At 63.8% G+C, this 25,872-nt stretch overlaps 2 protein-coding genes across 13 annotated transcripts; one reads left to right on the top strand and one right to left on the bottom strand.

The window, feature by feature from the left end:
* The first annotated feature begins 5,327 nt into the window (after nucleotides 1-5,327).
* ISYNA1 (inositol-3-phosphate synthase 1) lies at nucleotides 5,328-8,703 on the top strand. The gene is made up of 11 exons (XM_031004564.3): nucleotides 5,328-5,432; nucleotides 5,537-5,665; nucleotides 5,765-5,926; nucleotides 6,420-6,552; nucleotides 6,648-6,841; nucleotides 7,046-7,195; nucleotides 7,278-7,493; nucleotides 7,604-7,768; nucleotides 7,849-7,962; nucleotides 8,042-8,259; nucleotides 8,407-8,703. Exons 2-11 carry the CDS (start codon nucleotides 5,546-5,548, stop codon nucleotides 8,609-8,611), a joined length of 1,677 nt encoding a protein of 558 aa, XP_030860424.1. The 5' UTR covers nucleotides 5,328-5,432; nucleotides 5,537-5,545; the 3' UTR covers nucleotides 8,612-8,703.
* A 258-nt stretch (nucleotides 8,704-8,961) lies between these two features.
* On the bottom strand, nucleotides 8,962-24,654 carry SSBP4 (single stranded DNA binding protein 4). 12 transcript variants are annotated; one of them, XM_019015517.4, is made up of 18 exons: nucleotides 24,390-24,654; nucleotides 16,099-16,171; nucleotides 15,709-15,770; nucleotides 15,540-15,624; nucleotides 12,591-12,680; nucleotides 12,105-12,170; nucleotides 11,817-11,876; nucleotides 11,661-11,730; nucleotides 11,453-11,523; nucleotides 11,309-11,376; nucleotides 10,921-10,966; nucleotides 10,790-10,825; nucleotides 10,642-10,696; nucleotides 10,482-10,552; nucleotides 10,312-10,390; nucleotides 9,912-9,940; nucleotides 9,709-9,816; nucleotides 8,962-9,308 (listed from the first exon to the last, which is right to left on the bottom strand). In XM_019015517.4, exons 1-18 carry the CDS (start codon nucleotides 24,512-24,514, stop codon nucleotides 9,279-9,281), a joined length of 1,224 nt encoding a protein of 407 aa, XP_018871062.2. In that variant the 5' UTR covers nucleotides 24,515-24,654; the 3' UTR covers nucleotides 8,962-9,278. The 12 variants fall into 12 exon arrangements, with proteins under 12 accessions (XP_018871062.2, XP_004060350.1, XP_030860425.2 ...); XM_004060302.5 differs by lacking the exon at nucleotides 24,390-24,654 and adding an exon at nucleotides 23,820-24,319; XM_063701820.1 differs by having other exon boundaries at nucleotides 9,102-9,308; nucleotides 9,593-9,816; nucleotides 24,390-24,650.
* Between the last annotated feature and the right edge of the window lie 1,218 nt (nucleotides 24,655-25,872).

Raw genomic sequence — 25,872 nt, 5'->3', positions numbered from 1 at the left:
GTGTGTTGGGGGTGTGTGTTGGGGTTTGGGTGTGTTGGGGTGTGGGTGTGTGGTGTATCTGGGTGGTAGGGTGTGGGTGTGGTGTGTGTTGGGGTGTGGGTGTGTGCTGTATCTGGGTGTGTGGTATGAGGGTGTAGGTGTGTGTGTTGGGGTGTGCAGTGTTGGGTGTGTGGTGTGTTGGGGTGTGGGTGTGGTGTGGGTGTGTGCTGTGTGGGGGTGTGTGTTGGGTGTGGTGGTGTGTGGGTGTGGTGGTGTGTGGGTGTGGTGTGTGTTGGGGATGTGGGTGTGGTGTGGGGGTGTGGTGTGTGTTGGTGTTTGGGTGTGGTGTATCGGTGTTTGGTATGAGGGTGTAGTGTGTGTTGGGTGCGTGTGGTGTGTTGGTGTGTGGTGTGTATTGGGGTGTGGGTGTGGTGTGTTGGGTGCGTGTGGTGTGTTGGTGTGTGGTGTGTATTGGGGTGTGGGTGTGGTGTGTTGGGTGCGTGTGGTGTGGGTGTGTGGAGTGTGGGTGTGTGGTGTGTGTTGGGGTGTGTAGGTGTGTAAGTGTGGGTGTGGTGTGTGGGAGCAGTGTGTGGTGTGTTTTGGGGTGTGTGGGTGTGGTGTGACAGTGGGTGTGTGGTGTGTGTTGGGGTGTGGAGTGGGTGTGTGGTGTGTGTGTTGGGGTGTGTGGTGTGTTGGGGTGTGTAGGTGTGGGTGTGTGGTGTGTGTTGGGGTAGTGTGTGGTGTGTGTTGGGGTGTGGGTGTGGTGTGATTGTGGGGGTGTGTGTGTGGGGGTGTGGGGTTTGTGTGGGTGTGTGGTGTGTGTTGGGGTGGTGGGTGTGTAGGTGTGTGAGAGGGTGTGGTGGTGTGTGGTGTGAGTGGGTGTGTGGTGTGTGTTGGGGTGTGGGGTGTGTGGTGTGTTGGGGATGCGTGTGGTGTGTGAGGATGTGGTGTTGGGATGTATGTGTTGGGATGTGGGTGTGTGTTGGGGTGTGGTGTGTGGATGTGGTGTATCTGGGTGTGTGGTATGAGGGTGTGGTGTGTGTTGGGGTGTGTTGGTGTGGGTGTGGTGTGTTGGTGTGTGGTGTGGGTGTGTGGTGTGTTGGGATGTGTGGATGTGGTATGTGTGTTGGGGTGTGTGTTGGGTGTGGGTGTGGTGTGTTCGGGATGTGTGGTGTGGGTGTGGTGTGTGTTGGTGTGTGGTGTGTGTTGGTGTGTGGTGTGAGGGTGTGGTGTGTTGGGGTGTGCAGTGTGGGGTGTGTGTGGGTGTGTGGTGGGCTGGGTGTGGTGTGTGTTGGGGTGGGTGTGGTGTGTGTGGGTGTGTGGTGTGGGTGTGGTGTTAGGGTGTGGTGTGTGTTGGTGTGTGGTGTGTGTTGACCGGGTGTGTGGTGTGTGTTGGGGTGTGAGGGTGTGGTGTGTGTTGGGTGGTGTGTGGTGTGTGTTGGGGTGTGTAGGTGTGTGGTGTGAGGGTGCGGTGTGTGTTGGTGTGTGTTGGGTGTGTGGTGTTGGTGTGGGGGTGCGGGGTGTGTGGTGTGTGTTGGGGTGTGGGCGTGTGTGTAGCGTGTGGGTGTGTCACAGCCTGGTTTCTGTGGTGGCTGTCCCTGTCCTGTGGTTGGGGGTGGGCTGGCATCAGGAGGTGATGTTGCCTGGGGCCGCCATAATGATGAGAAAGGGTTGTTCAGGGGCTCTGGCTGGGACCAGATAAGAAGGCAAAGTTTGCAGCCTACCTGAGCCGTTGCCTGAGAAAGGACCAAATCAGAGGGCCCTGTAGGTGACGGGGAGCGCGGGGGTGGGGGCAGGCTGGGTCAGGGCGGAGGGATAGGGAGTCATAGCAGGTGTGTGAGCACAGCAGTACCCTCTGGTGTGGATAGGGTGGGCTGAACCCAGCATTGGGATTCCTTGGCCCCCTGTGGCACCAAAGGCTACAGGAGTGGGGCTGGGGGTGGGGGAAACCAGCTGTGACTGTCTGCCTCTGATGAAAGCAGCAGCAGGTAACGGTAATATTACCTGTTCTTTCCACACTGGGGCAGGGGCATCCCCTGTGCCACTAGTGGGGATGGGGAAAAGGCCTGACGGGAACGGCGGTGGTGCAGGTGGAACTGGAGCCAGGGGCCATGGAGAACATAACACTCAACCTGCCAGCCAAGGACAAGAGGGGGTGCATTTAGTAAGGGATAACACCGAAGAATGGGACCGTGGGCAAAGGTCCTGGGCCTGCAGCTGTGGGGGGCCTGGCCTCCCTGCCCGTCCGTGGCCTTGGCCCAAGTTCTAAGGCCACCCAGGAATCTGAGGGGCGCGGGAGGGGAAGTCATGCAGCCGAGTGGGGCAGCGTGTACCCTGCTCCCAGCATAGCCTGGCCACGCTGTTCTCCCAGGATAACATCTCTGTCCCAACATCCCAGGGCCAACACCAACCTCCTGCAGCTCACGGTCCTGCCTCCCCCGGCCCTCCAACGCCAGCCCTAAGCCAACTGCCCAGCAATACTCTGGCCATCACCCCCGCAGCCTGCAGAGGCCACAGTCAGTCCCCTGACCTTCCTGAGCCATGGATGCCATCAGTCTAGTGCCCCGGATATTCAGGAGAGCCTTCCCACCCTCATGACCTGGGCACCCTGGTAGAGAGGGGCTCAGGGCTGTTAAACCCTCTCCTGCCACCTGCCAGGGGCCCCAATTGTCCTCTTTCAACGGGCACCCCTGTTCCTGCAGCCCCCTCCTGTACCAAGCTCCACCTGGGCTCTGCAACACAGCAGTGACTCAGAGAGCCTCATCCCTGCCTTCAGGGAGCCCACACTTTGCTGGGGAATGACAGTGCATCTCACCACCGACTTCAGCACACCCAGGCCTGACTGTAGGGGCCAAACCCCCTCCTTCGGCCTTGTCAACTGCTGGGGGTGGAAGCAGCCCAGCCTCTATGCCGATTCCCTCCAGCTGCCCTGTGCCAGTTCCCATCCTCCGGCACCCCCTACAGGTGGCCCTGTGAACACAGGCTCCCCGGGGCTGGGTCTTGGGACCTTCCTCATGTCTCTCAACTACACAGATTCCTGAATCACGTGTCGCCTCGAGGCACAAACTCCCCGATTCTCTGATCCTCCAGTACCTACAGGATGTCCAACAGTTCCATTCCCAGAGATGGTATCGGACTCCACAAGTTATGGGGGTCAGTCCCACAGGGCTGCACCTGTGTCAGATGCCACCTATACTTCTGGCAAGCAGGCTAATAAATTGCGAGTTCCCATGACCCCCACTTCAGGTTTGATAATTGCTGGAACAGCTCACAGAACTCCGGAAAATGCTCACAGCCAAATGGAGGAGGCGCACAGGGCAAGGTATGGGCGGGCCGTGAAGCTTCCATGCCTTTTCCAGGCATGCCACCCTCCCAGCCCCTCCATATTTTCCCCTAAACCCCATTTTTTTTTGAGACAGGGTCTTACTCTGTTGCCCAGGCTGGAGTGCAGTGGTACAATCATGGCTCACTGCAGCCTACACCTCCTGAGCTCAGGTGATCCTCCCACCTCAGCCTCCCACGCAGCTGGACTACAGGTGTGCGCCACCAAGCCCGGCTATTTTTTGTTTGTTTGTTTGTATTGAGACGGGGTTTCCCCGTGTTGCCCAGGCTGGTCTCAAACTCCTGGGCTCAAGCGATCTGCCCGCTTTGACCTCCCAAAGTGCTAGGATTACAGGCATGAGCCACCGTGCCTGGCTGACTGCCTATTTTTCGGCTTAGGTTCTATGAAGAATGTGTATCAATGTGTTGAAACACTTTGTAGATCTTAAAGGGAGCAGACTGGGTGTGGGAGAGGGGCCAGCCTGCCCAGACTTCCTAGACTCTGGGTAGCATTCCTTCCTCCAGGGTATGGGCAGGACCCTCCCGGAATGAGGGTCTTCAAGGGAGCAGGCAAAGAGTGACCTTTGCCGGCTTTGTGGCTTTTTTTTTTAAGGGGAGAAGGGCTCCAGTGTCTCTGACCTGCCTTGGGGAAGAGGAATTCTGGTTTCTATGGTTTCCAGGGGAGAAAGGGGCTAGAGGCAGGAGGGCAGGAGAAGGTCGGAGAGACTCGATTCTGAGCTTTCCGATGCCCTGCTCAAAGCGCTGGGCAGGCCAAGGCCCCATAACTTGAGGCTGAGGGGAGTTTCTGTGTTCTGAGCCCCAACTGTCTCATTTGCATATATGTGATTGATTAAATCGTTGGCCACTGGTGATTGAGCTCAATGTCTAACCAAGAACCAGGAACAAACACCAAATACTCTTTCACACTCCCTATCCCCAGCCCTCAGGGTCTGCCCAAGACCCCAAACTGCCTCCCACGTAGCCAATTTTTCATCTGCCCTGTCTGGGTGGCTCGGGTGGCTTGGCCTGTAGTTTTCTTTCAGTGAACTCCTCTTCATGTCTCAAAACCCTTGCCAGCAGCCCCCTCATCTGGGGAGCCTGTCCTGCAGGGGCCCTGCCTGTGAGTTCCCACCCACTGGGGACGGTGGTGTCCCAGTCCACTTCCAACTCCCTCAGACTGGGGCCCCTTCAGGGTGAGGCCTGGACCCAGAGTCTTAAGCTCTCATCCTCCAAGGTCAGGCCCTGTCTCTTGCAAACGTTCCCAACTATCCACCTTTTGGGCCAGCTCCAGTGGTGGAAACTTTCCGGCCTCCAGGCGCTTGTTTTGGAAAGTTCCTGGGGGAGCTGCCCCGGCCTGCCCGCTGGGTTCCCACGCTCCCTTATCAGCGCGCATGAGGGGGGCGCCCTGCAGTGCAGGCCTCATTCCTCCCCTGCCTCGGCCCTGCCCGCCTGTGCGTCCCCTCCCCTTTCCAGCGAACAGCCTCCCGCTCCGGCCCACTCCTGCCAAGCCCTCCTGCTGCAGGTGGGGAAACAGGTCAAACAGGCCCCATCCTTGTGAGCCCCGTGGGGCAGAGTGACTTTGTCCTCCGAGATGGATGGGGGCGGACATGGGGAGCCAGGGGATGGGACTGCCTGGTAGGTGCTGCTGCCCACGAAGGGGGAGTAGGTGGCAGTGTGGCTCCGAGGAGATTCTGGCTTTGGAGTTCTGGTCCTCTGCCTGTTTCCCCTGCAGTGTCTCTGACCCAGACCCCCTACCCCCCGGAGGCCCAGCTTCCCTGCCCAGCTTCACCCCCTGGCTTGTGGCTGGGCTCATGTGTAGCCTCATTGTCCCCTTGTAAAGGGGGAATAGGCAGCCATGAGCCCCTGGGGGCTGCGGAGCGAGCGAGGTGAACCTATACGCGCCGAGCTCGTGGACGCCTGGCCACTTCCGCCAGACGGGGACCCGATGGCCACGGTGGCTCTGGGTTGTCGGGCCTCGAACCGGGGTCTCCAGACGTTGGGCCCCTCCCTCCCAGCGGGGGAGAGGCGGGGAAGGGGGCGGGGCGGGGGAGGGGCCGCAGCGCTTTTTCCGGAGGTCGCGCGCCCGAGAGCCCGCGCTGTCCGCCGCCGCTGCCTGAGTCGACTCTGCGCCGGTGAGTGCGGTTCGGGGCGGGGACGGCCTCCGTGGGGACCCAGGCTGGCTTGGCCCCGGCCGCTTAGAGTCCCCGCTGACCCCCTGCTCACCCCGGGCCCCCAGCCCGCCGCGATGGAGGCCGCCGCCCATTTCTTCGTCGAGAGCCCGGACGTGGTCTACGGCCCCGAGGCCATCGAGGCGCAATACGAGTACCGGACGACGCGCGTCAGCCGCGAGGGTGGCGTTCTCAAGGTGGACCAGGCGGCTGGGGAAGGAGGCGTGCTGGGGAGAGCGGGGCGGCGCGGGGAGAAGGGCACGGGACCCGGGATTCACTGCGCGGCCTGTCTTCAGGTGCACCCCACGTCCACGCGCTTCACCTTCCGGACCGCCAGGCAGGTGCCCCGGCTCGGGGTCATGCTTGTTGGCTGGGGCGGGAACAACGGCTCCACACTCACCGCCGCGGTGCTGGCCAACCGACTGCGTCTGTCCTGGCCCACGCGCAGCGGCCGCAAGGTGGGGGCGGGAGGGGCGTGGTGGGTAGGGAGGCTTGGTGGGAGTCCTTGCGGGCGGGGACGGGAGCCTGCAGGGGGCGGGGCTCTGCGGGACCAGGGGGACTGTAGGGGGTGGGGTTCCGCGGGGCGAGGGGCTGCAGGGGCGAGGGACCTGCCCGGGGCTGGAGGCCTGTAGTGGGCGAGGGACCTGCAGGGGGCGAAGCTCTGTCGGGCGGGAGGGCTTGCAGGGGGCGGGGCCTGGCTGCAGGCGGACCCCGGGGAAGGGTTTCGCGAGGTAGCGGGGGCTCCTCGGGAGTCTTACAGGGGCGGAGCTTAAGGTGCCGGAGGTCTCGGGGGAGGGGCCTGGGGGCAGCGGCTTCCGTCCTGGCTGTGAGCCTGGAAATGAAAAATGCCCGAAAGTGGGGCGGGGCTTGAGAGTCTAGGTGGGGCCCAGGCCGGGTCGCGGCCCCTTCACCACTCCCACCCGTCACCTCGCCGTGTCTGCTGACCCCCAGGAGGCCAACTACTACGGCTCGCTGACTCAGGCGGGCACCGTGAGCCTGGGCCTGGACGCCGAGGGCCAGGAGGTGTTCGTACCCTTCAGCGCGCTGCTGCCCATGGTGGCGCCCAACGACCTTGTGTTCGATGGTGGGCGGAGCCCTGGGCCGGGGTGGGGCGGGATGGGAGATGGGGTCTGGAGGGGCCCAGGATCCGGGCAGGGCCGAGTGTGAGGGTCCCCCCAGGCTGGGACATCTCGTCGCTGAACCTGGCCGAGGCGATGCGGCGCGCGAAGGTGCTGGACTGGGGGCTGCAGGAGCAACTGTGGCCGCACATGGAGGCCCTGCGGCCTCGGCCTTCTGTTTACATCCCCGAATTCATCGCGGCCAACCAGAGCGCGCGCGCGGACAACCTCATCCCAGGCTCGCGTGCGCAGCAGGTGCTGTCCCATCCCGCATCCCTTGCTCCCTGCCACCTGTTCTTCGCCACTTGGTTCCCCCTTTTTGCCCCACCCCGCGAATCCAGGCCTCACTTGACACCCGGGGAACTGAGTAGCCCAGGCCTCTGTGAGTCCGAGAGCATGTACAACCAACTTCCCTACACCCTCTCCATCCTCCCCACACCCTCTCCATCCAACCCACAGCTGGAGCAGATCCGCAGGGACATCCGAGACTTCCGGTCTAGCGCGGGGCTGGACAAAGTCATAGTGCTGTGGACGGCGAACACGGAGCGCTTTTGTGAGGTGATTCCAGGCCTCAACGACACAGCCGAGAACCTACTGCGCACCATTGAGGTGGGCGAACGCCCGGGTGGAGCGGGTCAGGCAGGGCCAGTCACAGACACAGCTCTGTGCTGACTGCCCACCTTGCCCACAGCTCGGTCTGGAGGTGTCACCCTCCACGCTCTTCGCCGTGGCCAGCATCCTGGAGGGCTGTGCCTTCCTCAATGGGTCCCCGCAGAACACCCTGGTGCCCGGAGCTCTTGAGCTCGCGTGGCAGCACCGGGTTTTTGTGGGCGGAGATGACTTCAAGTCAGGCCAGACCAAAGTCAAGTCCGTGCTTGTGGACTTCCTCATTGGCTCCGGCCTCAAGGTGCGTGGGCCTAGGGAGCTGCCGAGTGCAGGAAGGGGGCCTGGGCCGCGAGCACCTGGCTTGTGGGGCCGCAGGGCCTGCAGCTGCTGGGGCTTCCCTTGTACCCACAGACCATGTCCATCGTGAGTTACAACCACCTGGGCAACAACGATGGGGAGAACCTGTCGGCGCCATTGCAGTTCCGCTCTAAGGAGGTGTCCAAGAGCAACGTGGTGGACGACATGGTGCAGAGCAACCCAGTGCTCTATACGCCCGGCGAAGAGCCTGACCACTGCGTGCGTGGGGCGCGGGCGCGGGCGCGGGGTTGCCCGGCGAGGGGTGGCAGGGACCCGGGCAAACTCCTGCTGCACTCCAGGTGGTCATCAAGTATGTGCCGTACGTGGGTGACAGCAAGCGCGCGCTGGATGAGTATACCTCGGAGCTGATGCTGGGCGGAACCAACACACTGGTGCTGCACAACACGTGCGAGGTGCGGCGCGGCTTCAGGGGCTGCTATGGGAGGCAAGGCTTGGCCACCGCCCCCATCTCCTGACCCACCCGCCCCGCAGGACTCGCTGCTGGCCGCACCCATCATGCTGGACCTGGCGCTGCTGACCGAGCTGTGCCAGCGCGTGAGCTTCTGCACTGACATGGACCCCGAGCCGCAGACCTTCCACCCCGTGCTGTCCCTGCTCAGCTTCCTCTTCAAGGCGCCACTAGTGCCGCCCGGCAGCCCGGTGGTCAATGCGCTTTTCCGCCAGCGCAGCTGCATCGAGAACATCCTCAGGTGCACCCCAGCCTCCAGGTTCCCGCCCGGGGCCCAGATACCCCCTGGTTAAGCTATGCACAGGGCTTGGGGGGGCTGTAGGTGGCAGGGATACCCCCCTTTCTCCCTGTGGGTGTCTGGCTCTGCTAAGCTGTGTGACCTCTCCAGGGCCTGCGTGGGGCTCCCGCCACAGAACCACATGCTCCTGGAACACAAAATGGAGCGCCCAGGGCCCAGCCTCAAGCGAGTCGGACCCGTGGCTGCCACCTACCCTGTGTTGAACAAGAAAGGACCGGTACCCACTGCCACCAATGGCTGCACCGGTGATGCCAATGGGCATCTGCAAGAGGAGCCCCCAATGCCCACCACCTGAGGCCCTGGTCACACAGTTTCTCAGCTCTTCCTCCCCGCTGCCCCCCACGACCCTACCTTGAAGGCCCCCACAAATAAAGGCGCTGCCACTCAGCCCTCCTTCCACCTGGGGTTCTTGGGGCCTGTGACCTGACTCTGCCTCCCTCTAATTCCCCAACTCTTGAGCGCCCAGCTTCAGTCCCACCCCCTCTGCCCATGGTCATCACCCCACCTCCCAGGGAGAGCCCAGAACCTGGAGCCTCGCTCTGCCCCCAGTTCTCAAAGGTGGGGCTAGATGGGGGCGGGGACGGAACAAGACCACAGGGTGGAGGGTGTGGTGGCAGAAGGCCAAAGAGGGAATCTGAGACAAGCTACCAAAAACCAAAACCAGCTTCCATTTATTGATGGGCCCCCACCCCCTGACGTCCTGGGGAGAGGGGCCCCCCAAAGAGCCTTTCTCTCTGGGACAAAATACAAATGGCAGGAAGGGTCCATACAGAAAAGAACGTCTCTGAGGTCCTTGCGTTTTTAATAAAATGGTAAGAGTCTTTCGTGTGGGGCCTCCCAGCTGGGCAAGCCTTGATTGGCCAGGAGTCCAGGTGCCCGAGGTGTGACCTCAGCCCCTCGCCCTGAGCAGGGGCGCTGGGCAGAAGCCTAGGCCCGCAGAGAGGCCCGGGGCTGCCGCCCCATCACACGCTCATGGTCATCCCTGGCGAGTACTGCGGAGAGAGGAGGGGGCAGCGCGCAGGGGCCGAGTTCAGCTCCGGAAGAGGCTGGGACCCGCCCCCAGGGACAATGGGGGACAGGGCAGGGCTGGGTCCTGGGCAGACATGGGGTGCGGACAGGAGGGAACGGGGGAGGGGCGATGCATGGGAAGGCCGCCCTGGGGCGCGGGTCCCGGGGTGGGGGCGGATGGGATCGGGACGGTGAAATAGGAGCGGGAGGTGGTGGGGGGTGGGGAGAGGTTGAGGAGAGGGAAAGGATGCCGCGGCCGCCCCCCCACCTGGCCCGCCGCGGTCACGGTCTTGCTCTGGCCCCCCGGCCGCCCCGCCGGGGCCTGCCCGCCAGGCCCCTCCGGCCCGACGCCGCCGCGGGGGGGGAGTCGACGCAGTCGCTTACGCTTTCGCTCGGGAACGGGTGCAGGAAGGTCCCGGCGGCCGCCATCTCGCCGTCGTCCCGCGGGGTGCCCGGGGCGTTGCTCAGGCCGGCCACGGCGCCGGGGGAACTCTGGGGGCGGCCGCGGTCAGCGCGCAACTCCCTGCCCCGCCCCCTCCCCGCCGCCCCCACGGATCCCACCCCCTGCAAGAGCGCAGCCTCCTTACCTTCGGCAACCCGTCCATGTCGCCCGAGCCTACAGACACGGACAGACACGGGCACCGGCTCAGACGTGCTGGCGCCAGGCCCCTCGGCCTCCAGGGGCCAACGACCCTCGCAAGCTGTCCCCGCTGACGCGCCCCCGCCCCGCACAGCCCGCCAGGAACCCCGGGACTGAGGCCAGGTGGAGGGTTGGGCCTGGGGGGGAGGGGCGGTCAGTGCATCCTCTGGTTTGGTCGCTGGATCCCCCTCCAGCTCGGGGCAGCCCCTGTCACTGAGCGGCCCCCGGGGGGCTCAGGACGCCACTAGACGCCTCCACCCGGCAGGCGGGCTGACGGCAGGGGGAGGCAGCCAGGGAGCGCACGGACCCGGAAGGCAACGTGGGCGGGAGCAGGGACGCCCACTCACCCAGGGATCCGTTCACGTGGTGAGGCTCCATCGCGCTCATGGCGGCCATGGGGCCCTCCGGGCCAGGGCCGAGCGGGAACTGCGGGCATGGGGACAGCGTGGGACTCGGGCCACCCATTCCCCAAGTGGGGTCACCGCCTCGAGAAGCACCCCCGCAAGCCCCCACTCACATTAGCCCTGCCGGCGCCCTGCCCGATGGGGTTCATGATAGTGTACATGTTTTCGCTGGAGTTGGTGGAATCTGGGGAAGACCAGAAGGGTGCCAGGTGTGACGGGGTTTTCCCCAAACACACCCACCCTAGCACACCCCCACTTCTGCCTGGGCCATACCTCCAGGGCTAGGCATGATGGGTGTTCCAGGGGGCCCACCTCCTCCTGGGGGTCCCTGCACACAGGAGACAGGAACCGTGAGAAATGGCCCCTCATCTGCCATCCCACAACCCCTGACCAGGGGTGACCCAGCTTTGCTCAGACTTACCGTGTAGCTGCCGGGGGATGAGGAGGAGTAGGGGATCTGGGGACAAGGGCAGCTGTGAGCAGTCAGCCAGGCGGCTCACCCAGTGCCCCTCCCACCCCACCCCAAGCCTGCCCACCCAGCCATAGGCTCACCGAGTTTCCACTGGGGCTGGCCCACGGGCCACGAACTCCTGGGCCCCTGGAAGAGACCGCGATGACAGATTCTGGGGCTAGTCCATGTGGATCACAGCCCTCACCACACACCCCCACACCCTGCTCCACTGTATCCCCAGACAGACCACAGAGCAGCAGATGTTGCTGGAAAAGTGGCCACCATGAGCTGCCAGGTTCCAATCCCAACCCATCACTGGCCCCAGGGAACTAATTGCTACTTCAAGTCTCAGTTTCCCCTCAACAGTGGCCATGAAATAAACAATATCCAAGGCTGTCCTGAGGATTCAGGACCTGCCCCAGCTGACCCAGCCATGAAGCTGGTGGTGGCCTGCGAACTGCACACTCCTAGGATCCCCCAGGATCTTACATGTTCATGGCAGGCAGGCCTGGGCCGGCAAGGGAGTTGGGTGGGGGTCGCATGCCGCCTCCATAGCTCTGCGGAGGCAAAGGGGCTGTGAGGGGTAGACCGGGGACAGCCCGAAGGCCCCACCCACCAGGGCTCCACTCTTACCTGGGGCCCCACACTGGCCATGCCACGAGGAGGCGTCACCCTCTGCATTGGGCCGCCCATGCTCGGATGCCCTGGGGTGGGGCAGAAGGAAGGGGACTTGGACCTGGACCATTCCCCAGTGTGGACAGTGGGGAGGCAGCAAGGTCCGGGCTCTGAGAGCTGGAATTCTGATTGATGGCAGGATAGGGGCTGGAGCTTCCCTACTCACCCTGGGCTCGTGGGGAGGGCTCCATGGCGCCAGGGAGGAGGGGCTGGGAGCCAGGGAGGCCTGCGGGAGGCTGCAGAGGGGGTGCGGCGGCACTGAGTGTGGGGTGCTCCCTCCCCGGCCCAGCTCCTGCCCGCCCTCCCCTCATCCCTTTCTCACCTGACTCGGCATCCGCAGGGTGGGCCGGGGGCCCCCTGGGAAGCGCGGTGACATGAAGGGCTGGAAGAAGTGGGTGGGGATCAGCACCTTCCCCCACCCTCTGGTCCCCAAAGCTACCCCATTCCTGCTATGCTGGGGCCCCCGACCTGGGGAGCCCCCTCCTCCAGAACCAGCCAGCAAAGCCCGGCCAGCTGGCGCCTGCCAGGACATCATGGCTTGAGGGTGGGAGGGGGCGGCGCTGGGGGAGGGGATGTGTGTGTGTGAGGGGCGGGCACCACAGCTCCTTACCTGACTGTGAGGCCCCATCATGGGGGCGTTGGGGTTGTGGGGGGACGGCTGGGAGCCGGGGGGGCCCTAGGAGGACAGAACCAGGTGGGTGGGGGGGAGTGAGGCCCTACTGGGTTTGGCTGAGGAGGGGAGGGGCTCCATGGAGGCAGAGGGGTGGGCCAGCCTGTGGGACAGGGACCTTGTGGAAAGGCTTGAGGGCAGGACTCAGGCACCAGTGGTCACCAGGACCACTGTGGCTACTGCATCCCCAAGCACCCTGTGCGCACACATGTGCAGGCCAAGCGCACAGACACCCACCCTCCACTGCACTCAGGCCCTCCCTCGCTGGCCCCTGAAAGGCCCACCTGGGCACACCTGCGGCACAGAGGACCCTCCCACCCAACTCCAGCCTGCCGGCCTCATGACCTCTGCCCACGTGGGACCCCCCACCCTCAAACGCATGTTCAGCCAGAGTTGGGGGCCAGTGGACTCCAGCCGGGGCCATACCTGGAAGAAGCCAGCCGCCATGGGGCCTGCGGCCATTGTGTCACCTGGGGCCATACTCCCCATAACAGGGCTGGGGGCGGCTGCAGCACTCTGTAAGGGTGCGGGAAACCCAGAGGGCCAGGTCAGGACACTTGGACACTTCCTACCTGGGGTGTGCCCCCTCCTCTCTGCAGGTGGCTGGCCCCATGGGACAGCGAGCTGGCACTGGCCAGTGAGCACACTGGGGTTGTCAGCCTGAGGATCTGTGGGTCTGAAGACCCTGTAGGACGCAGGATCCAGTGTCGCCCTCATTTCCCACAGACCTGCTCCCCACTCCAGACCCATCCCAACTGGCCCTGCATCGTCCTGGCTAGCAGGGCAGCTCAGCCGGGTCCCCAACTCTACTCAGGACCCCCCCAAATAAACATACACACAAATATACCGGCAGTTTCAAGAGCCTCCCTGAAGGCTCCATCTTAGAACAGGTGTAGACCCCTGCCCCACCCCACCCTGCCCTTCGTCCAGGAGGGAGGGGGAAAAGCAGGATTCTGGGGTGGGGTCCCCATCCCCCAGCCTCTCTCAGATGGAGAAGGCGACAAGACAGGGTGCTGGAGAGGGGGCTTCCTATATCTGCCAGAAATTGTGGTGGCAGCCCAGACCTGGCTGGGGACCAAGTTCTAGACCTGTCTGCTATGGGGCCTACAGGGTCTGGCAGGGGGAAGGTGGGGAGGGGGATGTGAGGTGGGAAGGGAGGCCCAGTCTATGAGGGCAGAGGGACACGTCTGGGGACAGGGAGGGGAGAACTTCTCTCCTGGCCCCTGTCTGTATGGTCCAGGCCAAGCCCCAAACCCCAAAAAGAAGGTGATGGGCTCTCTCTGGGGTCGGCCCAAGCCAGCACACAGGGACACTCAGGTGTTTGTGGCATGAACTACAGCCACTTGGGCTCAGAGAGGTTAAGCACTCTGCCTACAGTCACACAGCGTTTCCTGCCCTCAGGGACTGCTGCAAGGGGCCCCCTGCCTAGAGGAGGGCTCCTGGAGAAATCCTCCCTCCCCCTCTGTGGGGCTGCGGGTTGACCCCTTCCTGCCCCTTCTCTGAGGTTAGCCTCAAGCCTCCCGCCAGGGTCCTAAACTGGGGGAGGGGTTGGAGGCAGGAGCCCCCTAAGCCCACCGTGACGGCGAGCACTCCCAAGGCCCAAAACAAATCCTTCGAAAGCCCTCGTGCCCTAGGGCCCCACTCCTGTGCCACTTTCTCAGTTCCAAACTTCCAGGTCCCCTCTGGGCTCTGGCCCCCACCCCGCCCCCTCCCGCAAACACAATGGCCTGGAGCAGCTGCGCTCCCAGGCGGCCCCTCCGGTCCACTCCCCGAGGGTAGGGAGGGGGCACCTTTGAGCCCTGTGTCTGTCTACCCCGCAGGGAGGGCAATCCCCTCACGGGCCACAGTGGGTGCCTGAGCGTTTCCTGGTCGGGGACGCTCCACCGCACCCACCACCCCGCCCCCTGCGCCCCGCAGCTTCCCAACTCTAGGCCCTGAGCAGTTAATCCCGGGCGGCGCGCTCTCCCCGGCGGTTGGCCCGGGCCAGACCCCCTACGTCAGTCATCCCTGAAGAGGAGCCGGCCCGGCCCGCGTTGCCATGGCGATGGGCTGGGCGCTCCGGCGTTTCCTGGAGACGCCAAGGTCGGCAGGGAGCCGGGGAGGGGCGAACAGAGCCCTCCCCCGCCTCGGAGGGCGAGAGAGGAAGGGGCCGCCTCCGTGCAGGCTCGGCGGGCAAGGCGCCCCCCGTTAGAGCGAGAGCAACGGAGGCGACGGCCCGGCATGACGAGTCCCCGCGGGGATTCGGTCACCCCAGGGCTTGGGCGGCCTCCGCCCTGGGCCCTGCGGTCTACGCTCTGCGCCGGCGCTGCCATGGTAACCGCTGCGCGCCTGGGAAGCGCGTTCACGCCGACTCTCCACCTCCGCCCTCCTGGCCCGGCGGGGGGCGCCCAGAGAGGATGCTAGACCCAGACGGCAGGGATGGGGGCAGAGTCGCCCAAGTCCACAGCTCCAGACACCCCCGGGGTCCCAGATCTAGCGGGACTAGGACAAGGGGACCACACACGAGTAGTGGGACACCATGGGGGTGAACAGCAGTGACGCCAGGAGGGCTTCAGCGTGCCCAGCTCTCATGCAGAATGCTGGAGGCATCTTCAGAGACATGGGCGCCCCACCCCTCGGGCCGCCTCTGCCTTGCTGGGGCCTGCGCTCTGGCGCACAGCGGGTAGGGGGTGGGCGGGACTGGCGCCCCCCAGACGCCCACCGGCAGAGCCGGCACCTCCCCCTCAGACCCAACAGAGGGGGCCAGGTGGTCCAGCGCAGAGGATGAAGGGAAGGGCTGCCATCTGCTGCCCCATGACAACAGGAGGCTGCCATCCCCTGGTGTTAGCCAGGCAGCCTCCACTCCAGGCCGGCCTCTGACCTTTTCCAACCCAGAGGGAAAATGACAGCAGAGAGGGAGTGGGCAGCTCCAGATACCTGGCAAGGTCAGAAAGTGTCCCAGTGCCTGGCCCATCAGGCACCCCGACCTGGGCTCCCCGCTCAGAGGAGCAGCAGTGACCCCCAATGCACACACGGCAGAGGAGGGGGAAGGCAGTGAGCTTCCCCCATCTCCACGCAGGCTCACATGAGAGGCGGGGAAATGGCACCCCCCAGTGCCCCAATGGGGGTGGGAGGGCTGTGGGGACCCTCAGAAGTGTGGTGCAGTGGAAAGAGCTTTCCCTTACTCTGTGAGTGACCCTGGACCAAGTGGAGGGTGGAAGGACCCCCAGAAGTGGCCAAGAGCCTGAGTGGCAGCTGCAGCTCTGCCTGTCAACCCCAAACTGCCACCATCCCCAGCCCTCCTCTGGCTGTGCAGCCCCCCACCCCACCTCACCAGCCACAGGCCCAGCAGACCTCCCGCCCTGGAGCCCCTGAGTCCCTGGGGCCAGGACTCACATAGTCCTGGAAGGCCTTGGCCTCGCCGGAGTGCTCGCAGGACTCTCTTCGGTCAGGCGCCGCGCAGTACAGGTCCCAGAAGACGCTGTGGGCCAAAGGGGAAGATGGTTGCTCCACGTGCCTCCCTCAACCCCCTTCCACAGCCCACCCACAGCAGCCCAGCCCGTACCACCACCAGGAGTGCAGGAACCCAGGGGGCTCCCCCAGCGTGATGTTCTTCTCCCATCGGATCTGCAGGGAAAGGAAGGTGGTGAGGGGGTGGCCCTACCTGACCCTGCCCCACCACCCAGCAGGGTGCCCAGAGAACATCTGGGCAGGGAGGGAGTGGGGAGGGAAGGGTAACAGGGTGGGCAGAGGGCCCCAGGATGTGTGGCAGGTCCCAGCTGGGCATGTGGACCAGATGCCTGGATGCTAGCCCAGGGCCTGGACCCCGCAGAGCCCTCAGTTCCCAGGGCCATCAGAGGGGCAACGCGGGCCCACCCCCTGGATCCCCAGTGGAAATGAAGGACCCCCGGAGTGTGGGTGAGGAGGGAGGGCCAGCCTGGAGGTGGCGGCTTACCTCAGACAGGAAGGTCTGGGCTGACTTCTGGGCACCGATGTGCAGCAGGTACTCATAGACGTACAGCGCCAACCTATGGGGGCGAGGCGGCCCAGGGAGCTCAGGCTCTCCAAGGCAAGGGCCCACCCCAAAGCCCTTCCATCTCTCAGGAGGGCGGGTGGAAAGGTGGCCTCCCCACCAGCTGCTCAGCAGGGACAGCTCATAGTTGGATAACGTCCTGCAGGCCCCTCCCAGGCATCCGTGACCCCCAATTCCGGGCCGAATTCGGCTGTGTTCCACGCTCCCTCGAGGACCAAGTCCTGGCCATGTCCTGCCAACACTGAGACTCCAGAGAGGCCTCAGCGCTGGGGAGGTCTCCTCCATAGAGGAGTGTCATTCCTGAGTGTGTGCGGGGTAGGGACGACCACTGGGCACCCTGGGCCATGTAGTGTGCTCAGGGCCCACCTCCAAACTCATCCCCTGCCTCCCCGGGCCAGGAAGGAAGGAGGGAAGGGGTCCTCCACCCCACATCCCCTGTAGTCCCTGGACCCCATCTCTTCCTTGGGGAAGAGATGCCCATCCACCATGGTGGCCTCAACCCTTTCTGCAGACTGTCCCCAGTCAGGGCAGTGCTGAGCCTGGGGCAGTGTCTGGGGAATGGAGGTGGGGGGCCAGGGGAGGTAGGGCCTGCAGTGCCATGTCTGCAGTGGTGCTGCCCTACCCAAACACCCACAGGGCTCTGCGCGAGTCCCCAGCCTGCCAGGGACCCCTGGACTCACCCTCTCAACCACTGTGCACCCCAAGGGCTTGGACCTGGGTCACCCTCGCCCAGCCAGGTGGCTCCAGCACGGCCCTCTGCAGGTCACAGGCGGAGGCCGGACTGTCCACCCCGCTCCAGTCCAGCTGCCACACCAGAGAGCAGAGGACAAACCCCCCATCCAAAGGGTCGCCCAGTCCTGTGGCACCAGCCCTTCTGGACCTCCCTGGAACTGAGCCGCTCCCTGCTCAGCGCTCTTGTACTGTCCAGCTAGGGACCACGAGGCTCTGCTGGGGGTTGGGGGACTCTTAGATTCAAGACAGGGTACCAGAGGGCCAGCCTGAGGCTGAGCCCTAGAGGCGAGAAGCAGGCAGGCCTGGGGGCCCTTCCACAGCCGCCTCCAGCTCAGCTGCGCCGCCCTCTCTGGCTGCCGGCCCCATCCTAAAATAACCTTCCTTTGACTCACGCTCTGCTCCCTCCCAGCCAGGCTGCTCCAATCCTAGCACCCACCACCCATCAGGGCCCCCAGGTCCCTTTCAGATTTCCAGTCCTCCTGTTCCTGCCCCGGCCCCTAGAGAACATGGGGACTTCCTGCCCCCACCTGGTCCTCATGGGCACTTCCCTTGCCCCAAATCTCATCCTGCCTCCCCTCCTTCGTTCATTCACTTCTTCATTAGTTCCTCCAGCATCCATGAAGTGCCTTTTGCGCAGTGCACACACCCGGCCCCTGTCCTGGAGGCCATGTTCTTGAGGGGAGAGACAGAGACAGGCAATACCTGTCAAGAGAGGTGAGCTCTGTGGCAGCTTGGAAGGCACTGAGGCTACGGAAAGGCAAGTGGGGGGGTGACATCAGGGAGGGGAGGCGGTCCAGGGTGGAGTGCGCCAGGCTCACACTGCACCACGTGAGCTGTGAAGGCCACCCCAGGGGCAGGGATGGGGCAGGACACACAGCGCCCAATGGTCACCCCTGCATCATCACAGCACTCTTGAAGAGACTGCCCCCAGCCCAGGCCCTGCTAGATCCTGACCTCCACCCCTCCAGTCTCCCACACCTGCTCTTCCTCCACTTTCCTGGCCCCGCGGCCTGCAGGCCCACCTGTCTAGCTCACTTCTGTGGCACCCTGGCCCATCTAGAGGCTTCTGAGCTTTTCCCTGTGGCTAGTGGCTGATAGGCCTGCATCCATCAGTGGAAGGGGAGCACACAAGGCCAGGGTGAGCAGGTTCCAGGGGCAGACCGACTAGCCTGGGGAGCCCAGTGCCAACCCACCTGCCAGGTGTGGAAGAGAGTTCCCACCCCAGCCACTTAGGGGTCAGAGCAGGGGGCATGAAAGGCCAGAGTGGGGTAAGACAGAGTTGCAGGAACGCTGGTGAGCGGCCCCGAGAGGGCGGGGGCAGCGGGAGGTCCTGCCGAGGCTGCATTCTGGGTACCCCACACCCAGGGCACAGCTGTCCAAAAGGCCCAGGGGGACTCCTGAAGGAGGGGGCTGTGAAGGGTTCTACCTGCCTTCCTTGTCTCCTGTTCCTTGACTGTCCCCGTAAGTGCCTAACCCAGGAGGTGGCCCCCTAGAGCCCACCCCGCCCTCTCCGCCCCCTCCTGCTGTCCTCCTGCCTCCAGCCCCCGCCCCCGGCTACCAGCTCTGTCTTCTCCTCTGCTCTCCCTGTGTGGCCGCCTGTCCTGTTTTGATGATGCCTTCAAGCAGGGGCTGTCCAGAGGGTACTATGGCCTGACCTTCCCCAAACTTGGGATTCCCTGTTCACTTGACATCTAGAGGCCCAGCCTCAACACCCTGAGCCCCCACCCCTTTCCCATTCTCCCCCTCCCTGCTCAGAGACTGTCAGCTTGGCCTTTACACATGCATCCTGTCCAAGGAGCCTCTGGTGGCGTGCGCACAGGCGTGCACCTGTGTGAGATCCACCCAGCTGTCCCCAAACATCACTGCGTTTAAAAAAACACTGAAGGAAATCTCTCTCCTGACTTGGGCCCCTCTCCCCACCTCCACTGCACACCTGGGCCAGGCCACCCACCGTCTCCCACCTGGATTACGACAGAGTCCCCTCCAGGTGCTGCTCCCCCCACCCCCATGTTCCTTGTTCAAACCCTCCTGTGCTGCCCCCCGCCCCGACCCACACACTGGCTGCCCTGTCACTCCAGGGCCTCTGCGCACTGCTTCCCTGCCTGGGGCACTTCCACCCAGAGACTCCAGTGTCACCTACCGGGGCTTCACTGTCACATGGAAGCCCCCACCCTGCTCCGTCTCCTCCATCTGAGAGTCTCTGTCTTGGGCCCCCAATGGAATTTAGCTTGACGTGGGGCGGGGACTTGGAGTCTGCTCACTGCAACGACCTTAGAATGGAGCTAGGCATCCTGGGCCCCAGTCACCCCAGTGAATGAACAAACCGGCCCAGGGACCCCCTCCTGGGATGCCGGGAGGATTAGGCGAGCCATGGGCTAAGTACTGATGAAGGTCAGCAGCTATTCTGTCCACACTGAGGATTTGGGAGTTTATCCTGGGAGCGATGGGAGGCCAAAGGAAGTTTTCGGTTTTGCTGATTTCCCTTCCACATTGGTCCTTTTATTTTAAACAGGATTCAGTCTCCAGGGAAGAACTGTGGGTTGTTATTGTTTTGGGTGAAAAGTTTTGAAGCCTGGCTGTTCGGCCAGGGAGTTTTGGGACCTACAAGGTCCTCCCCTCCCAGAGGACTGTTCCGGGGGCCAGGTCTGGGGGCGCCACCGCTTGGGGCCCTGAGCTCAGTTATAGGGAAGGGCTCTGGATGCAAATCACCCATGCCCTCTGCCCCCCACCGGCCACCTGCCCTGGGCCGGTACAACCTCTCAGGGCCTGTCACCTATGAGGGCTCCCTGTGTCACACAGGCAGGCGGCCAGAAAGGAAAATGGGGAGGCACCCGGAAGAGCAGCAGGCAGCTCTCCCTGCAGAAGGAACACAAGACTCGGAGGACATGGGGCGCCTGGACCTGGAGCGAGCATGAGGCTGCACAGGGAAGCAGAGCCAGGATGGGGTGCTAGCGCCTGGTGGCCTGAAATGTACCACAGCTACCACCGTAATGACGCGAGTTACCATAATTACCCAGAATGGCTGCAATGGATGCTCCCTGCTCAGCACCCTCCTAGACACAGATGCTGCTGGGGCAGGAGACACCTGCCACTCACGGCTTTGTGTCACCGTGCCATCCGTCACCAGCTCTCACTGCTGACCCTCCAACCCTCGCCGTCCTCCCTCCCCTCTGCCAACCCTAAAGGCCAGGCCTCTGGCAGCTTCTTGCAAAGTGGCGGCCTCGCCTTACTACCCTCCACACCTGCCCCTCATAGCCATTTCCAGCCAGGGGCCAAAATGACCACGTCCAATTGTGAATCCCATCCCTGGCTTACCTGCCAGGCTGATGAACAAGCCAGCGGCATCTATGTGCCGGCTCAAAATCAAGCCCGGGAGAAACCCACGAGCTGCCAGGCAACACCAACCATGGCTGTGATTCATGGACCTCTTCTCAACCTGCCTGGCAACACTTGAGTGCTGAAGGATATACACATGGCCCTCTTCTTGCAAGTGGCCCACTCAGACCCCAGCCTCCCTCAGCCCACTCTGCTGCCCCCGCACTCCGCAGTCACTGCCATCTGCTGCGAGCCCCCGAGGGCAGGCACCCACCAGGTGCTCGGTCCCTTTCTGGAGCCAGCTGGCCGAGACCTAGGGTGAGCCGGGGAGGCCTGTAGGCTCCAAGGGCAGCCAGAAGGGGCTCAGGATTGGGGCCAGAGAGAGAAGGAAGGATACGCAGCGCCTCATTTTTAGGAGGCATGAGGCTCATTGCAGGAAGAAAAGTGCAGTGCTGGAGAGTCGAGGTTTGGAGCAGTGTAACCTCTTCACCCCATTTCACAGAGAAGGAAACCGAGGCCCAGAGGCAGGAAGTGGCTTGCCCGAGGCAGATACTTCCTGAGAGCCGCGTGGCTGCCCCGGCAGGTGCTCTGCCTACGGGCTCCCACCCAGTCCTTGCGAAGATCCTGAAAGATGGGTCGTCCACATTTCACATGAGGAAACTGAGGCCTGGGGCTGCCTCTGAGAGCTCATCTGTGCCAGAGAAGCTGAGTTCTCATCAGGTGGCTTCCTCTCCAGGGCCCTGGTGTCCCTTTCGTTGAAATGGGTGCATGCGGCCATCTGGCGTTTTCCAGGCTTTCTTTCATAGAGGAACCTCACCTCTATGAAACCAACACTTATACGAGACCCTCTCCGTGAAATGGAAGCGTGCAGGCTGGCTCTGACCAAAGATGGGCCCTGCAGCCTCCCCACTGGCAGCTGAGGGACTTCCGAGAGCCTTGAGTCCTGAGGCCAGTGTCCCCAAAGCACCTCTGCTGGGCGGGTTGGGGAGTGGGAGGACAGTATGGGAAGGAGGCCAGGAATGCAGCTAACCCCCTCACCCTACCACCCCCGGCTCAAACCTATGAAATCTCTTCCTTCTTACTTGGGTCCAGGCTGCCATCAGCTCTCTTTCACTGTTTCTCTTTTTTGTTCTTTTTGAGATGGAGTCTCGCCCTGTCACCCAGGCTGGAGGGCAGTGGCGCGATCTCAGCTCACTGCAACCTCTACTTCCTAGGTTCAAGCGATCCTTTCACCTCAGCCTCCAGAGTAGCTGGGATTACAGGCACCTGCCACCACGCCCGGCTAATTTTTGTATTTTTAGTAGAGACAGGGTTTCATCATGTTGGCCAGGCTGGTCTCGAACTCCTGACCTCAAATGATCCACCCACCTTGGCCTCCCAAAGTGCTAGGATGATTATAGGCATGAGCCACCACGCCCGGCCTCCCCAGCTCTCTTTCAGACTGTGTCCACATCCCCAGGGACTCCCAGCCTCTGTTCCTGACCCCTATAAGCCCCACTCCACCTGGGAGCCAGAGCGCACTTCTGCACACACAACCGTGGCCCATCTGGCACTCTTGCAGGCTGCCTCTTCCTCCACCTGGGCCCAGCCCCAGCTCCTTTTCCTGGTCCCATATCAGGGCCTTTGCACTTGCTGTGCCCTCCACCTGACATCCCCTCACCCTTCGCTATCTATCATCCACTTTGCTTTCTCCTGCTAACTGGATACCTGCCTCCCTGCTGGGGTGGGGGCTTCTTCAGGGCCACCGACCCTGCCATCCCGACCGGAGCCTGCCTTCCCGACTGCCACACCCAGGGACACCCAGGGCAGATATGCTGAATCAGTGAACGATCCCGATTCCCACGGGGTGGGTGGATGCCTCCAGAGCCAGCAGCTGCCTGGAGACACACAGGAGACAGACCAGGGGTCCAGGGGTGACCATGGCAGACACCTCCTGCTTCCGACCTGAGCAGGAGCCAGAGGCCAGTTTCAAAAAGTCTTTGGGCTTAAGGGTGCTTGGAAATGGAGGTCATCTTCCTAACTGCACACAGGCAAGGGAGGCCTGACAGCGCAGTCATTTGCCTACCACCTTCCAGCCAGAAGAGCCTCTTCTTCAAAATGACCCAGAGGCTGGGCAGAGGGGACAGGCATCTTTGTGGAGGGGTGGGGCATCCCCAAGTCAGCCTAGGCAGAAGAGGCAGGATGGGGGACACTCAGCCAACGTCCAGGGCTCCTCTCCAGCACCCAGACATTCAAGTCCTCACTCCTGGCCTGGCCCTCAAGGCAGGTCCTCATGGGACCCCTCCCTGCTGACCCAGCCTCCTCTCTGCTTGGGTGGCCAGTTCCACACCACAGGCCACTCCAGGTGGCTCAACTTCAAGGATCCTGGAAGACCCCCATCAGCTATGACAAGACTCCCCTCCTCCTGGGCACTGTTTTTTTGTTTTTTGGTTTTTTTTTTTTTTTTGAGATGGAATCTGGCTCTGTCGCCAGGCTGGAGTGCAGTGGCGTGATCTCGGCTCACTGCAACCTCTGCGCCACGGGTTCAAGGGATTCTCCTGCCTCAGCCTCCCGGGTAGTTGGGACTACAGGCGCCCACGCCCTGCTAATTTTTGTATTTTTAGTAGAGACGGGGTTTCACCATGTTGACCAGGATTGTCTCGATCTCTTGGCCTCGTGATCCGACCGCCTCGGCCTCCCAAAGTGCTGGGATTACAGGCGTGAGCCACCGCGCCCGGCCTCTGGGCACTTTTAACAACATTGCAAACTGCCCCGTGCCCTTCCTGCGGGACGGTCACTGCTCCAAGCACCTTTCAAATGCTTTCCACCCGGAGAGCACACTCGGCTGACTCCCCACCCCGAGAGACCGCAGCCCCACCACGACCCTTCCTCCATCCGCACTGTGGAACCTGCCCCTACCAGCTTCAGAGCGCCTGGTACCCACAGCCTGGAGCCACGCCCAGAACAAAAGGGGCCCTCAGTATGCACTCTTCAGTGGTATCAAGAGAGGGGCTCCGTCGTCCCCACCCGCCCCTGGACTGTAAACCGTGCGGCTTCCCCAGGGGCCCCACACAGCTGCTGGGGCCAGGGCAGACAGGTGGCCGCGCGCCCCTCCAGCCGCTCTCCAGCTCTACCCCAGGCGACTGGGGTCCCCGAGCCGACACTCTTGTTCGTCCCGGAAAACTTCGCTGACCTCGATCCCCATGCGTCCGCAGCCTCGCGCACCCACGTCTCGAGGAGGCCTCGCGACCCCCGAGACCCGCTCGGGGATCTCGCGCGCCCCCTCAAATCTCGCGCCCTCGGGTTTCGCGCGCCCCCGCCAATCTCGCGACCCCTGGAGCCGCTCCGGTCTCGCCAGTCCACTCCCGTCTAGCGCCCCTCGGGTCGCCCGCCACCCCTCAACTCCGGCGACCCCTCAGGGTCTCGCGCGCCCCCCGCCAATCTCGTGCCCCTCGGGGGTCGCGCGCCCCCGCCAATCTCGCGACCCCTCGAGCGCGCTCAGGCTCCGCGCTCCCCGCCGCCCGCGCCCACGTGCCCCGCGCGGTGCCCGCCCGCGCCGGAGCCCACGGAAGAGCGCGGACGCCGAGCCCCGCCCCCGGCCCCGGCCCCGCACTCACTTCTCGCGGGCCTGGCTGTCGGAGGGCACGGCCGAACCCTTGCCCCCCTTGGCGTACATGCTGCTCCACGCCGCCGCCGCCGGGGCCCACACCTGTCAGGCGGCGCCGCGGGCCGCGCTCGCCGTCGCCATAGCTACCCCGCGCCCCGGGCCTCACCGCCCCGAGCCCCAGGCGGGCACGGCAGGCATCGTCCGCGCGGGGGAGCTCCAGACGGCCGCGGCGGCGGCGGCAGCGGCGGCTCCAGCTCCGGCCCCAGCCGCAGGGTGGCTTTTTTTCCTCCCTTTCCTCCGCGCGGGCTGTTCCGGGAAACGCGCGCTCCCCTCCTCCCGCCGCGCGCGCCCCCGCCCGCTGCCTCTCCGCCGCCCGCGGGCGCAGCTCTTAAAGGGGCGATGGCGGGCGCGCGGGTGGGTCCCGCCGCCGGGACCGCGGGCGGAGCGCGCACGCGCAGTGTCCGCCGCGGGGGGTGGGGGCGCGGCTACACACTCGCGGGTCAGGATCCCGGACGGCCACCCAGGGACGCACAGCTGATCGCGGCTGCACACGCGCGCGTGCACACACACGTTCACTCACCTCAAATGGAGCCGGCCACCCACATTGTTGTACACCCAGCCACACACATTCGCAGCGACACTCAACATAGCGCTCCACACAGCAGAAGTGTACCCCGCTGCTGGAACGACTGCGGATAGCCCCATAAAGCCTCAGGCAGTGACATTGGGTGTCTCACCCCGCAGAGCTACCCACACTCAGCAAGGGTGGGAACCACCGCACATACAGCCCGCCCAGCGACACACATACACTGCCACACACCCAGCTCACAGTGGCCGTCCTGGAACAACTAAACACAGGCCACCGCACACAGGCACCCAGCCTCACGCAGGCGCGCGCTTATGCAAGGCCGTGCCACAGCTTCCAACAGCCGTGGACAGAGCCCACGGAGTTAACTCACAGTCACCCTGGGGCGCACTATCTCGGCTTCCTGAGAACCACACCCTACCCAGCTCCACAGTCACAGGGCCTGCGGACACTCAGCGTCCCGCCCGAAGTCACACAACACAGACACAACCCAGGCACACAGACACAAAGCTCCTATAGTACCCAGGCTGTGGGAGCCACCTGGCACCACCCCGAAGTAACACCCGGTGACAATACTAGGTGCTGGGTGACTGCTGTTTGGGCTTCTCAGCCTCGGTGCTGTGAGCTGTAAATGGGGCGCATCCCACCTTTGTCTGCGGGAGTCAGGGTGCAGGCAGTGGGTGCCCTTTTCCCCTTCTAGGGCCCTTCATCCCCCCCACCAGGGGTGTTCAGAGAGGGTGGGGGCGGATACTGAGGCAGGGACCCCCGCAGGGCAGGGATGCCCGGGTACCAGTGGGTCGTGTGTGGATGGGCAGGGTAGGGGAAGGCGGTGCGGTTGACTCTGGGTCTAGATGTTTCTGTGTTTGCCACGGCTATTCCTCTTTTTTCCTAGGCAAGCCCGCGTGTGTGTGTGCAAACACGCGGCTCCCGTGTGAGTGCACGTGTGCATCCTTGTGCGGGGGGGGCTGACAAACACCCAATAAATTATCGCTGTCTCGGCGACTGTCCCTGGCTGCGCGGTGGCAGTTGTGGGTCCGAGTCGGGCCGAGTCGCTCAGTGAGGTTGTGTGCACAAGTGTGTGCCGAATGTGCACGTGTGTGTCTCTGCGCGTGGGTGGGCCGCCAGCTCCCTAGGACCTGTGTGTGGCTCTGTGCTCACGTTTCGTGTGTGTGTGTGTGTTTGTGTGTGAATGTCTGGATGTCTCTCGCTGCCAGCTGACCCCCCAGATGCCTCCCCGATAGAGGCCGCCCCCCAGTACTTGAGAACCCCCCGCCCCCACCCCAAGCCTTCTGGCCGGCGGGAAGTCGGGAGCCGCCGGGGCTCCAGACCCGCGGAGAGGAAGGGAAGGGTAGGACCGGCCCCAGCCCCGCCTCCTCCCCGAGGGGCCTCGGCGCGGGAGGGGGGACGCCAGCCCTTCCCACTTCCTGTCCAGCCGGCCGCCCCCTCCCCCAGCTTCCTCTCCCGCGGGCCTCCGGGC

The sequence above is a fragment of the Gorilla gorilla genome, chromosome 20, assembly GCF_029281585.2.
Source record: "Gorilla gorilla gorilla isolate KB3781 chromosome 20, NHGRI_mGorGor1-v2.1_pri, whole genome shotgun sequence".
NCBI classification, from domain to species: domain Eukaryota; kingdom Metazoa; phylum Chordata; class Mammalia; order Primates; family Hominidae; genus Gorilla; species Gorilla gorilla.
This window is presented reverse-complemented; position numbering and strand designations above follow the sequence as displayed.

What these genes read in the sequence shown, in the direction of transcription:
- SSBP4 (XM_063701820.1), bottom strand. Translation starts at nt 24,514, where the DNA reads ATGGGGCTATCCGCAGTCGTTCCAGCAGCGGGGTACACTTCTGCTGTG. An exon ending in GCCCTCCCCACGAGCCCAGG is followed by an intron (nt 11,524 to 11,660) that starts GTGAGTAGGGAA and finishes GCCCCACCCCAG; the next exon opens with GGCATCCGAGCATGGGCGGC. An exon ending in AGGGCGCCGGCAGGGCTAAT is followed by an intron (nt 10,391 to 10,481) that starts GTGAGTGGGGGC and finishes CCATGCCCGCAG; the next exon opens with TTCCCGCTCGGCCCTGGCCC.
- ISYNA1 (XM_031004564.3), top strand. Translation starts at nt 5,546, where the DNA reads ATGGAGGCCGCCGCCCATTTCTTCGTCGAGAGCCCGGACGTGGTCTAC. An exon ending in TCATTGGCTCCGGCCTCAAG is followed by an intron (nt 7,494 to 7,603) that starts GTGCGTGGGCCT and finishes TTGTACCCACAG; the next exon opens with ACCATGTCCATCGTGAGTTA. An exon ending in TGCTGCACAACACGTGCGAG is followed by an intron (nt 7,963 to 8,041) that starts GTGCGGCGCGGC and finishes CCCGCCCCGCAG; the next exon opens with GACTCGCTGCTGGCCGCACC.